We start from the raw sequence: 12,715 nt of genomic DNA on the forward strand, positions 1-12,715 counted from the left end.
CTACCCGTGGGGACCGTTTAGCTTCATGTACTTGACAGATTGTTTAGGACACAGGAAAATATGAAGAAGAATACTTTAAAACACTCCTGCCCCTGTGCAGTGCTTATAGGGATACATTTTTGTGACGAAAATATTTCTCAGATACATTGTTTTTATAGCATGTTTTCTTATGCTGTTTTTTTTTTTCCCATTATGGTAGTTTACATTTCTAATTTTTTTCCCTGACATCCTGTTATGTAAACTTTCAGACATAAAAGTCCAAAGACTTTCATACTAAATCCCCCACTCAGATTCTACAAAAATTAACATGGTGCTATAGTTGCTGTATCACAGGTATCCATCAAGTATCCTCTTAAAGTTTACTTTGAAATTAGCAACATTCAATTAAAAAGTTAGATAAATTAAAATATTAAATAATGCATCAGAGAATTTAGATACAACAAACAGTAAATGCAGTCATTTACTTACTTAAATAATTTTCTTTCTTTTTTTCGGCTTTTTCTCGGTATAAGAACTCTTGGCTCATATTATCTGGAAGTGGAACAATCTATTATAAGTCATTTTATGTCCTTCTGTTCCTTCAGGCTCTGGAGTGTTTCTGCCAGGCAGCATCCGAAGTGGGCAAAGAGGAATTCTTAGATCGCTTGATCCGTTCAGAGGATGGAGAGATTGTGTCCACCCCCCGGCTGCAATATTATGACAAGGTTCTGGCATGGTTTGGTCCTTCTTACACCACACTGGGTAAACATGTAACAGGGGCAGGGAGGCAGATAAATGAGTTTGGGGTTAGCATATACACTTGATATATAAGCTAGGTAGACGAGGACCTACTCTGCAGCACGAGGAGCTGCACTCAGCGTCTTGCAGTTCCGACCCCGCCGGGTCTCTAGCTGCTCGCGGGCGCTCCAGCTGCGTCGAGCAGGGGCCCCTGTGCTTGCGGTGCTCGGGCTTCCCACCGCAGCGGCTCCTCTTATAGCAGCGCGCAGGCCGCAGGGGCGCGGGCTGTGGTTGTGCCTCAGTGGCTTAGCTGCATGTGGGGTCTTCCTGGGCCAGGGATCGAGTCTGTCTTCTGCGTTGGCGAGTGGACTCTTAGGCACTGGCTCCCCACGGAAGCCAAAACATGAAATAAAGTGAATTGTATCCAACCTGAAGTGCCCTCGTATTTCTCCGTAGGTCTTGCGTCTGCTGGATGTCGTAGGTTTGCCTGAACTGGTTATTCAGTTGGCCACGTCAGCAATAACTGAAGCAGGTGATGACTGGAAGAGCCAGGTGAGGACTAACTGTGTCCTGTTTATTACCCTGGAGCTTCCTCATGGGTATGGTGTTCTGATTTCTGTTCTTTTTTCCCTGACATTTGATACTTAGGCCACCTTAAGGACGTGCATCTTCAAACATCATTTGGATTTAGGGCACAATAGCCAAGCCTATGAAGCGTTGACCCAAATTCCTGATTCCAGCAGGTAATCAAACCCACAGTCTTACTTAGAGGAGGCATTTTACCAGCTCTGTGTAATCCACAAGGAAAGTGTACACTCGTATCCCTTTCTTTCCTTCTAGGCAGTTGGATTGTCTGCGGCAGCTGGTGGTAGTTCTTTGTGAACGTTCCCAACTTCAGGATCTCGTGGAGTTTCCCTATGTGAATCTGCATAATGAGGTCATCTTATTTACCCACTGATGGCTGGATGTGGTTCTGGTGGTTGTCGCGATGGCTAACGTTGATATGTGACTGCTTCCCCTCCTTTAGGTGGTGGGAATAATTGAATCACGGGCAAGAGCTGTGGACCTTATGACTCACAATTACTATGAGCTTCTGTATGCCTTTCACATCTATCGTCACAATTACCGGAAGGGTGAGCACTTGAAGCATGTCGTCTTTGTGGGAGGCAGCCTAATCAGTTGTTTCATGCTTTACAAAAATGTATTATCTGTTTGACTTACGTAATTTTTACCTTATTTTTACCAGCGGACAAGTGTTCTCTACAAGCATTTGGGGAACTTATGTTTAAGTTCAAGATTTTCTTCACCTCTTTGTAGATTACCTGTTAATCTTAAAGATAGACACTTCTCTGCCAGAATTCCCTGGCGGTCCAGTGGTTATTAGGACTCCATGCTTTTACTGCAAAGGTCCCCGGTTCAATCCCTGGTCAGGGAACTAAGATCCCCATAAGCTGGTCGGTGCAGCCAAAAAAAAAAGATATTTCTCCCATTTTAGAAAGTTCTTGAAGCATTTCCATTGAGATGGCGTTCTATGTGTATCTTTCTTCTAATTTTGAAAGAAATTTTATTTCACTAAAGGCACGTTGAATTTTTGTGGCTGGTTTTTAAGTTACTGTACAATTTTGTCTTTGGCCTTTCTTTCTGCTTTCTTTTTGTTGTTGTTGATTTACTAATTTATTTATTTTTTGCTGTGCTGAGCCCTCCGATTTTCTACAATTACGGTGAGCAGCAGATACGCTCTGGCTGCGCTGTTTGGGCTCCTCTTGCTGTGGAGCACGGCTAGAGCGCAGGCTCAGTAGCTGTGGCGCACGGGCTTCAAACTGCTCCGTGGCTTGTGGGATCTTCCCAGACCAGAGATCAAACCTGTGTCTCCTTCATTGGCAGGCAGGTTCTCTAGCGATGAGCCACAAGGGAAGTCTTTGGCCTTTCTTTTCTCTTCCTTGTTCTGACCCTTTAGAGAGTAAGTTGTGGACATCATGACTCAATGCATAAACACTTCAGATGCTTTTCAAGGACGTTTTCTTATATAATTGCAAACTGAGAAAATAACTGATTTTGTGAGCTGAATGTAGATGTAGTGCTCTTCTCCGACGTGCTGTTCATGTTTAAATATCGCCAAACACGGCTAGTACATTTTCCTCATAGTGTCCTCACCTCCTGATCTGGGATGATGTCTTGGATTTAATTGTCCTGTCGGTTTAGTCTCCTTTCATCCAGAGCATTCTATCAGCCCTGCTTTGCCTTTGATGACACTGACGAGTTTGAAGAGGACAGGCCAATCAGTTTTGTAGAATGTTTCTGAATTTGGATTTATTTGGTGACAATGAGATCTTTATCAGGTCAGCTAAAATTAAAGGATTACATGGCTGTTTTAAGATCATAATTTTACAAGATAATCATTGTGGTTACCCTTTGGAACCACTAACGTTTTTATACTATGTTCTCTCAGGAATTTTTTTTTTAATTTCTTATTGATTTTCATTGGAAAGAATAGATGGAAATAGTTCATAGGCCTGTTCTTAATATTCCTAATGGTAAAACGTGTTTGCGTGTTCATTGACTAATACAAGAAAGGCGGTATAGACGATTCAAGATCTCTCACTGCTTTCACAATGACAGCATCCATTACATCCACCCGATTAAGACCAGTTTAGCTGGACTAATGTCCAGATCTTTCTGGAGCAAGGCTGTTTTTCTGACAAAAACGTCTTACATATTCCAGGCACTCAAAAGTATTTGTTGGGATGAAAGACAGTCTGATTTGGTTTGAAAACTGAAAGAGAATTTTAAAATCTGTTTAGTTTCTGGAGTCCCATGCTGTCTCAAAACAATGATGAGAGTATGATCTTGGGGGTCTTCAATGGCAATCCAGTGGTTAAGACTCCGAGCTTCCAACACGGGGACGCATGTTCAATCCCTGGTCGGGGAGCAAAGATCCCACGTGCTGTATGACTCGGCCAGAAAAAAAAAAAAAGAGCTTATGACCTTGAACAGACCCTCAGATCCTGGGTGGTGATAGGTGACCACAGAGTTGAAACTAGTTCTCCAAGCTAGTGTTCTGTGCTACCTGGGTATGTGGTATCTAAACTTGAAAAGTAACACTTTAGATGTTTTCAGAACTTTTTTTTTTTTCCTGCCTTTCTTGGGGATTGTAAAGTACATATAATAGAAACTACTATCTTAACTGTTTTACATGTTTAGTAGTGCTCAGCACCTTCACATGACTGTGTAGCCAGTCTCCAGAATTCTTTTCACCTTGCCAAACGGAAACTATACTCCTTAAACATCAACTTCTCATTCCCTCCTTCCCCATCTCCTGGCAACCACCATTCTACTCTCTGTCAACAGATTTGGCTACCAGAATCCTCTAGCATTTGACTTTTCATGACTGGCCTATTTCACTTAGCATAACATCTTCAGATTCATCCATCCTGTAGCATCCATCAGAATTTACAATACTCTATTGTATGGATGTATTGATAACAATTTTGATGGAACCTTGGCTGTTTCCATCTTTTGTTTGTTATGAATAACACTCCAATGAACAGAGATGTACAAATCTTTAAGACTCTGCTTTCAGTTGGTTTTTTTAGGGGGAGGGGGTGGTTTATACACCCAAAAGTAGAATTGGTGAATTATAAACTAATTCTGATTTTTTGAAGAACTGTTTTCCTTAGTGGCTATACCAATTTATATTCCCTCCAGCACAACACAAGGGTTCCAATTTGTCCACATTCTTAGCAACATGTGATGTTTTGTTCTTTTAATGTAAACTTGATTTTTTTTTTTTAATTTTAACATTTGGTAAATGTGACAGATTTTCTCTGTGTCTCTAAAGAGACACATTTTTGAAATCCTCATATCTGTTATTGCCTCATAGCTGGCACAGTGATGTTTGAGTATGGAATGCGTCTTGGCAGAGAGGTTCGAACTATCCGGGGACTTGAGAAGCAAGGCAACTGTTATCTGGCTGCTATTAATTGCTTACGACTTATTCGCCCAGAATACGCGTGGATTGTTCAGCCAGCATCTGGTGCAGTGGTATGAAAACTTTGTATGCTGGAAGTTGGGGATAATTTAACTTATTTTGTTTGGTCTTTTGAAAATACCTCACTTTGCTTCATTTCATTTAAAACTTCCACTGGGATATTTGTGAACTTAATCTATTTTTGCAGTGATTCATTTGTCTTATGTTACTAACCCCTTTGGTTTCCAAGTTCAGAATTACTGTAGGAATAAGTATGGTTGTTTAGTTGCTAAGTGATGTTGGACTCTTTGCGATCCCATGGACTGCAGAATGCCTGGCTCCTCTGTCCTTTACTGTCTCCCGAAGCTTGCTCAAACTCATGTCCATTGAGTCGGTGATGTCATCCTACCATCTCATCCTCTATCGTCCCCTTCTCCTCTCAGCTTCAATCTTTCCCAGCATCAGGGTCTTTTCAGTGAGTCGGCTCTTTGCATCAGGTGGCCAAAGTATTGGAGCTTCAACTTCACCATCAGTCCTTCCAGTGAATATTCAGGGTTGATTTCCTTTAGGATTGACTGGTTTGATCTCCTTGTAGTCCAAGGGACTCTCAAGAGTCTTCACCAACACCGCAGTTCAAAATCATCAGATAATCTGAATAAATATTACAGAGTGGTTTTGGAATTAGACAACCTGACTTCAGGCAAATTACTGTATCTTTTATTGTCCAGTTAGCCTCTTGCATAAAATAGGAATGATGATGATAATGATATCTACCTTACAGGATTATTTGGGTATTAAATGAGATAACCCATGTAAGATTGCGTAGAATAGTGACAGTGCCTGGCCTGCAGAAAGTGCTCAGTAAATGCTAGCTGTTTTCATTTCATTCATTTTTGTTAATTTAATGTATTGTTACTGTTTTAAAGGAGGTGAACGTTGAGTTTTTCTTATCATGCTGATGGGGTACTCCCAGTTACTTGTGTAGTTCCTGCATATAGTTCCTGCATAGTTCTGTTTTCCAGGGTTATGAGTGAAGAATGTAATTTTGTAAACCGAAGAAGGTCAGATGGTTTATATGGACATCAAATCAGTGTCTTTGGACTCAGTACAATTTTAGCTAAGTGAGCCGCGTTTCTTTGTCTAGAGGTTCCAGTAACTTTGTGAGAAGAGCTGTGCTAGTTGAAATAGACATAATTTACGCTGGGAAAATTTAAGCATGAAAGCCCTGGATCACAGTTAATGATGTTAAAATAAAATACTGATTTTTCACAGTTAAATCTCTTGCTTTGTCTTTTCAGTATGATCGCCCTGGAGCATCCCCTAAAAGGAATCATGATGGAGAATGCACAGCTGCCCCAAGTGAGTCGGGGATCTCAGGCTGACTTTCACTGAATGGCGCTTAATTGCTACACTAGTTGTGTTTATATTTACTTGTTTTTTATACAGTGCTTATTATAGTATGAACAATCATAGTATAGTATACTGTATATGTATGGTAGTTACTTTGTTAACATATGGTGAAATTTCTTATCAGTATTCTGTCTGGTTGCCCTTCGAAAACTTCGTATGCCTGTGTGTGACATGAAAATCCTTAAAGAAGGGTGTGTGTATGTTTGTTGCTTGTCGTGTTCAAGTCAGCTTAGTATACTTTTTTAAATTAGGTTCCTTTAGTGTCTCTATAGAGGCATGATTTCCCTTCTCTTTTTTTCCTTTTCTCCGTGATGGTGCCTCGAGGCAAGTAGTCTCCAAGTTTTCCAACCAGGGGTTGAACCCCCATCCCCTGCAGTGGGAGCGCAGAGTCTTGGACCATGATTCCTTTCCTTAAAGAGCCCAGGCTCTAGAGTTGGACACGCTCGGCTTTAATTCTGCCTCTCACTTTGGGCATGTCCCTTACTGATAAAGATGACAGTATTTCACAGTTGTAAGAGTTAATTCCTTGCAAGCGCCTCCCTGAATCTGTTATTAGAATGCTTTGACTTGACTCGGCTCTAGAGTGAAGCAGGGTCGTTTGTTTTATTGAGCCCCTTGTTTTCACCGTATCTTCCTAAAATTAAACGGACAGTGACTTAGTGTTTAGTGGAAGCTGACGGGTTGCGTTCGTCTAACGGGCGCTTCCTTTGTGCTCTGGGAATTGACAGTGTTTTTCGGCTTATAGCGACTAGACAGATTGAAATCCTGGAACTGGAGGATCTGGAGAAGGAGTGCTCCTTGGCCCGCATTCGCCTCGCCCTGGCTCAGCACGACCCCTCGGCGGCCGCTGTCGCAGGTGGGCACTCGGCACCAACAGCGCGTTGCAGGCCCGGGCAGCAGACGTAGTGTGCCACGTGGGTGTGGAGTGTGCCGTTGTTATTCTGGGCATTCACCAAGGGCACGGTCTTCGGGTTCCGTTCACTGGCATGTCCCAGAGGTTGGAATAAATAGCTCGTTTCCACTTCCGCAGGAAGTTCATCCGCAGAGGAGACGGTCACTCTCTTGGTTCAGGCTGGCCTTTTCGACACTGCTGTATCACTGTGCCAGACTTTCAAGCTTCCCTTAACGCCAGTCTTTGAAGGACTTGCTTTCAAGTATGTATAAAATTGCTTTTCTATAGTCTTAACTTCCTAACATAGTGTGATTTCCTAGTCTTAAATTTCTAAAATATTCTTAATTTTCTATTTACTTCACTGTTGCTTAGTATGAAGCAGTGATCACACAAGCCAACTTATAAGCCAACTCTAAAGAAGTTTTTGTGTCGTCTGGATTTTTTTTTTTGGTAGTTGACTGTGAGGTTTTTGTGTGGGCGAGGGGTGTTAATCTTGGTTTATAGCGTCTTTCGAGAAATCAAATCTGGCATTGCCAAGCCCGCATGCCCACATGACAGTAGGTAGCCTGTGTGTCCACTTAGACAAGACGTGTGTTCTCTTCGGTCCTTTAGGGCATCTCTTGGCCCACACATTGTTTAAAAGTGCTTCTTACTGATGTTACGTCATAGCTAAATATTGGTCAAGTTGTCTGTGAGTTAGAAATAAACTTTCAGAATTGTTCATCATCAGTTTTCTCTTGTAAGTAAATGATCTCTTAACACTTCTTAATGGCCTTACAGGTCATCCAGTTACGTGACTGTGAGGAGAGGGAAAGCCAATATCCCAGCAGGGAATTCAGTAATAGATTGAAGCTAAAGTTGTCATCCTATCTCCAGGTTTAGTAGCAACATAATGTGCATTTCAGCAAATTGATTTACTGTGTGTGGAACCATTCTCCTTTCAGATGCATCAAATTGCAGTTTGGAGGAGAGGCAGCGCAAGCAGAAGCCTGGGCCTGGCTAGCAGCCAACCAGCTTTCGTCAGTCATCACCACTAAAGAGTCTAGGTATAGCCCTACCAGCCCTGCAAGGGCTCACATCCTTCCCCGGTGCACCCAATAAGTGGCTGCCTGAGTGTGCTCCAGTGTCTTTGGAATCCTTCTCTAACAACCCTCAGCACCCTTCCCTTCCCCGAATTGCATTTATAATTTGTATTATGCAGCTTAGCACTTTAGAATTATAGCATTTTACAATTACGATGTCCTTTTTTAGAATTATAGCATTTTACAGTGATGAAGTCCTTTGACATTATTTTTCAGCCCCTAAATTCACACCAGAATTACTATCAAGATACAGATTACAAAACATCACCCTAATCTTCTAAATCAGAACTTCTACATGATTCTAATGCTTGGTCAGGGTTGGAAACAGGGGTCTGAGCCAATTTCATTGTTTTAGAAATCTGGAACAAATAAGTAAAGTAAATTGTTGAGTTCATATGTGGTTGTTGGGAAATACAAAAATCCAAGTCATCTATTTTTTAATGCCACCTCTAAGTCACATTGGCCCTGATAATGTTAGTTATCGTGTAGCTGTATTGTCGATTCGTTATGTCTAAGGATTATTTTCCTTGTAAATACATGTTTTGAATGGTACTGTAATTACCTATTAAGAATCTGGAACTCATAAGTCCTCTCTTTTCATCAAGTGCTACAGATGAAGCCTGGCGGCTATTATCAGCTTACCTGGAAAGGTACAAAGTCCAGAATAACTTATATCACCACTGTGTAATAAACAAGCTCTTATCTCATGGAGTTCCTCTGCCTAACTGGCTAATAAACAGTTACAAGGTAAGTGGTACCTTAGCTTGTAGAGAGTAGGAACCTGGTCTTTATCGTCCAGGATAACTTTATGAGATGATTAAAAAGAAAAAGAGTGATGATTTATGGAAATATACTGACAGATACTTATAGCTTCTTAATCTTAGCTAAAAACTTTAACACAGCTTGCTTCAGTCCCTTTGAAGTACTGGGTGTGAGATTTAAAGTTCTCTGGGTTGGTGACTAAGTTAGTATGTGCTGGTGTGCCCAGTGAACAATGAGTATCTATTTTAGAACAAGGAGTTAATGTGGGACACTGTATTTACTATTCATTACTCAAGAAATCACAGCAGTGGGTGGAATAGTTTTCAAATACTGCAACAGGGTTTCTCTCAGGTTTTGTCAAAACTGGGTTCTCGGGCCGCCTGCATTAAATTATTTGGATGGTAGGCTTCTTTGAAATATTTGATTCTTGGGTTCTATCCAAGACTTCCAGAATCAAATTGCCTGGAGTTAAGATCCAGGATATGCATTTTTAACAAGGTACTAATTTGATTTGATGCATGCCTAAATTTGAGGACGACTGTTTCTGAAATACATTGGGAAGAATAGGGAAAAAAAGAATACAAAGCTTAAAATCAAGAAAGTTAATCTGTTTTCTTAAGTTAGAAAGTAGAGAAGGCAGCTAAGTTGGTAATGGTTAAGATGGTGATCGAATCAGAATGTAGAAAGCATAATTGGGGTAATTAGGAGAACCTTCCTAAGTGAGGCTGTATTCATTTCTCTCTCACCCTGAGTTTACTACAAATATAATTCAAGCGTTGAAAGTTGGTGATTCTTCATGTATTTCTTAGAATTAATGTGACTGTGTTGTCTCTGGTACTCAGCATTTCTGGGAAGCTTTGTTGACTTTTACCGCTGTCAAAACAAAGTAGGAAAGAATGAAAATGTGTCTTAGATCAAAGAACAGGTGAAGAAGGGCCTCGCAAGGTGCCCGGAGGTAACTAGGCTCTTGGGAATCCAGCCCTCATGCCAAGATAAGCAAACCATGGTGTTTGTCTGTTTATAAAGAAAACAATCAGTGCCAGGGAATCGGACACTCACCATCCTTTGGACAGTGCCCGGTTAGATGGAAACCGCTACATGGTTTTGACCACTGACTTTTTACAGAAAGTTGATGCAGCTGAGTTGCTCCGTCTGTACTTAAACTATGACCTTTTAGAAGAAGCTGTGGAGTTGGTTTCAGAATATGTGGACGCTGTACTGGGAAAAGGACATCAGTACTTTGGGATTGAGGTAGGCTTGTCTCCACGTTTCCTTTAATTCTGTATTATCACACTTGCTTTTTCCATAGGTTTTTCCAGATAACTTGAATTTAAATTTCAGACTGGAAACAGTATCATTCATTAACAATTTAGAGAAAAGTTTTGTTGAGTGTGTTTATCCTTAATTGGCCTTAGGCCTTCTTTAAGATAAAAGATGCAGCTGCTGCTGAGTCGCTTCAGTCGTATCCGACCCTGTGCGACCCCATAGACGGCAGCCCACCAGGCTCCCCCGTCCCTGGGATTCTCCAAGCAAGAACACTGGAGTGGGTTGCCATTTCCTTCTCCCAGTGCATGAAAGTGAAAAGTGAAAGTGAAGTCGCTCAGTCGTATCCAACTGTTCACGACCCCATGGACTGCAGCCCACCAGGCTCCTCCATCCATGGGATTTTCCAGGCCAGAGTACTGGAGTGGGGTGCCATTGCCTTCTCCAGATAAAAGATGACATGAATTTAAAAATATACATTTGATTTAACTAAGAAAAGCACTAGTTCCCCAGTTGAAGAGTTGGGGAGGAGGGGCCCAGTCAGGTACCTATGTGCACACGTGTGTGTGCATGGATGCACTTGCATGCATACACACACAATTCCTTGCTGTGAAAAATAAAAAGCGTTCATGTTATTGAATCCTGTGGAAGTAACTGCCCAGGAGAAAGGGTCCACTTTTCAGACTTTCTTCAAACGATCCGTATTTTCCCTTTCAGTTCCCGCTGTCCGCCACGGCTCCAGCGGTGTGGCTGCCGTACTCCGCCATCGATCAGCTCCTCCAGGCTCTGGGAGAGAACACTGCCAACAGTCACAGCATCGCGGTGAGCGGCCCTCTCCTGAGGCACCCTCGATTCCATAAGTCCTTGCGCGAGCAGTTGCAAAGCCTGCTCTTCTGGTTCTCAGGGATTAAGAGAGGGGCCGAAGCCATGCATTGCCCTTCACCTGCTGCCCAGCCCCTCTATGAAAAAGTGAAAGTGAAGTCGCTCAGCCGTGTCTGACTCTTGGCAACCCCATGGACTGTAGCCTTCCAGGCTCCTCCATCCATGGGATTTTCTAGGCAAGAATACTGGAGCAGGTTGCCATTTCCTTCTCCAGGGGATCTTCCCAACTCAGGGATCAAACCTGGGTCTCCCAAATTGCAGGCAGACTCTCCACTGTCTGAGCCACCAGGGAATTCTACCCCTTTACGAAATGATTAGTTAAATCACATAGAAGTTTTCTGGTCCTGGGACAAGAGCTAATAAAGCTTTTATTAAAAATACTGGTGTGATTTGCATAGTTAGAAATTCATTAGGAAAACAGGTTTGGAGTATTGTATGTAATAGAAAAGTCCAGTTCTAGCGGTGGAGCCACGGAGCAGACTCCTGCACTGAGTGGTGATTACATGAGGCACAGTGGCTGACAGCTTTATCAGGGGACATCTGGTTGGTGACATCAGAGTGACAACTTTAGTCTTTCTCAATCCTTGACCTATTCTCTAACAATTCCCTTCCTTTCTCCTACAGCTGTCCCAGAAAATACTTGACAAATTGGAGGACTACCAGCAAAAAGTTGATAAGGCAACACGGGATTTGTTGTATCGTCGGAACTTGTGACCTGGACGGTTGCCCAGGCTTTGTAACCGCTTGGTGCCTCTTCAGGCTTGAGACTTTACCCTACAGGAAACCTGTACTCCGGGCTGGCTTTTACACCTATAAATGACATGTACAACAGTCCGGCCTGCATTCTGCACAAGAGAGAAAAGTCGATGAAGATGAGTCACAGGACCTGTGCTTGCTGGTGGTGCTAACACACAGATTTCTGGGTTTCAACCTTGGTCTCAGACAGCTGCTTTTTTATATGATTCACAAGCTTTTTTAGAGTTTATATTTTTTTAAACTACCGAAGACACTCTTTATCTGCAAATTAAACCCCACCTTCACTTTCCAAAATAGCTGAGGGTTGTTGGTTTGCTGTAGCTGACCACCAAAAGCAGTCAGTGAAAATCCTTCCATTCTTCCCTATCGCTTTTTGTATTTCAATGAAATTATTTTGGTCCAGAATTGACATGTATTTTCTGTATTGCAGACAGAGGCTAATGATTTTGCATACTCTTTTCATTATTTATTGTGGAATTTTTTTTTTTATGATCTTCAATAAAGTAGTAAATAATTTTCCTAGATTAACCCTAACATGATGACCAGCTGTTGAGGAAGATGTCTTGAATCTGATTCTGAGGCTAAAGTGGAATAAACTCTTAGCTAAGAAAAAATTTGAAAATTTATCATCTATGAAAATAATATTTTCCAGGTAAATTCCATTAACCGCTATGATTTATGATAATCAAGCCGGACTTGATCCTACAAGTAGTCTAATAATGTATTGGACCAAAATATAAACTCTCCTGGTCAGATTTAGAGGCATTCATGGCCACCAATTGGGGGAAATGTGAAAAAATAAACTCTTGAATTTTATTCTGTATATTAAAATGTATCTTTTAAGGAAACTATCTGTATAGTACTTGCTTATATGCCCTTTGACCTTCCTTGAGTTTTTCATAAGCATTTACCTTTTATACTGTCAATATCATATTTACATTATATATTTTAAATAACAACATGGGTTTCCCTGTGGTACTGTTA

General features: G+C 41.6%; 1 protein-coding gene across 1 annotated transcript in view; it reads left to right on the forward strand.

The window, feature by feature from the left end:
- Positions 1-12,715, forward strand: part of NUP160 (nucleoporin 160) — a 43,649-nt gene extending 30,934 nt beyond the window's left edge. The window contains exons 23-36 of the mRNA XM_018059084.1: positions 585-704; positions 1,174-1,269; positions 1,366-1,460; positions 1,558-1,654; positions 1,745-1,850; positions 4,598-4,758; positions 5,983-6,043; positions 6,840-6,950; positions 7,125-7,248; positions 7,931-8,032; positions 8,674-8,815; positions 9,956-10,081; positions 10,811-10,915; positions 11,600-12,715. Coding sequence (XP_017914573.1) covers positions 585-704; positions 1,174-1,269; positions 1,366-1,460; positions 1,558-1,654; positions 1,745-1,850; positions 4,598-4,758; positions 5,983-6,043; positions 6,840-6,950; positions 7,125-7,248; positions 7,931-8,032; positions 8,674-8,815; positions 9,956-10,081; positions 10,811-10,915; positions 11,600-11,689 — 1,536 coding nt within the window. The 3' untranslated portion in view covers positions 11,690-12,715. The remainder of the gene's footprint in view (positions 1-584; positions 705-1,173; positions 1,270-1,365; positions 1,461-1,557; positions 1,655-1,744; positions 1,851-4,597; positions 4,759-5,982; positions 6,044-6,839; positions 6,951-7,124; positions 7,249-7,930; positions 8,033-8,673; positions 8,816-9,955; positions 10,082-10,810; positions 10,916-11,599) is intronic.

Source organism: Capra hircus, chromosome 15, assembly GCF_001704415.2.
Source record: "Capra hircus breed San Clemente chromosome 15, ASM170441v1, whole genome shotgun sequence".
Classification (NCBI taxonomy): Eukaryota; Metazoa; Chordata; class Mammalia; order Artiodactyla; family Bovidae; genus Capra; species Capra hircus.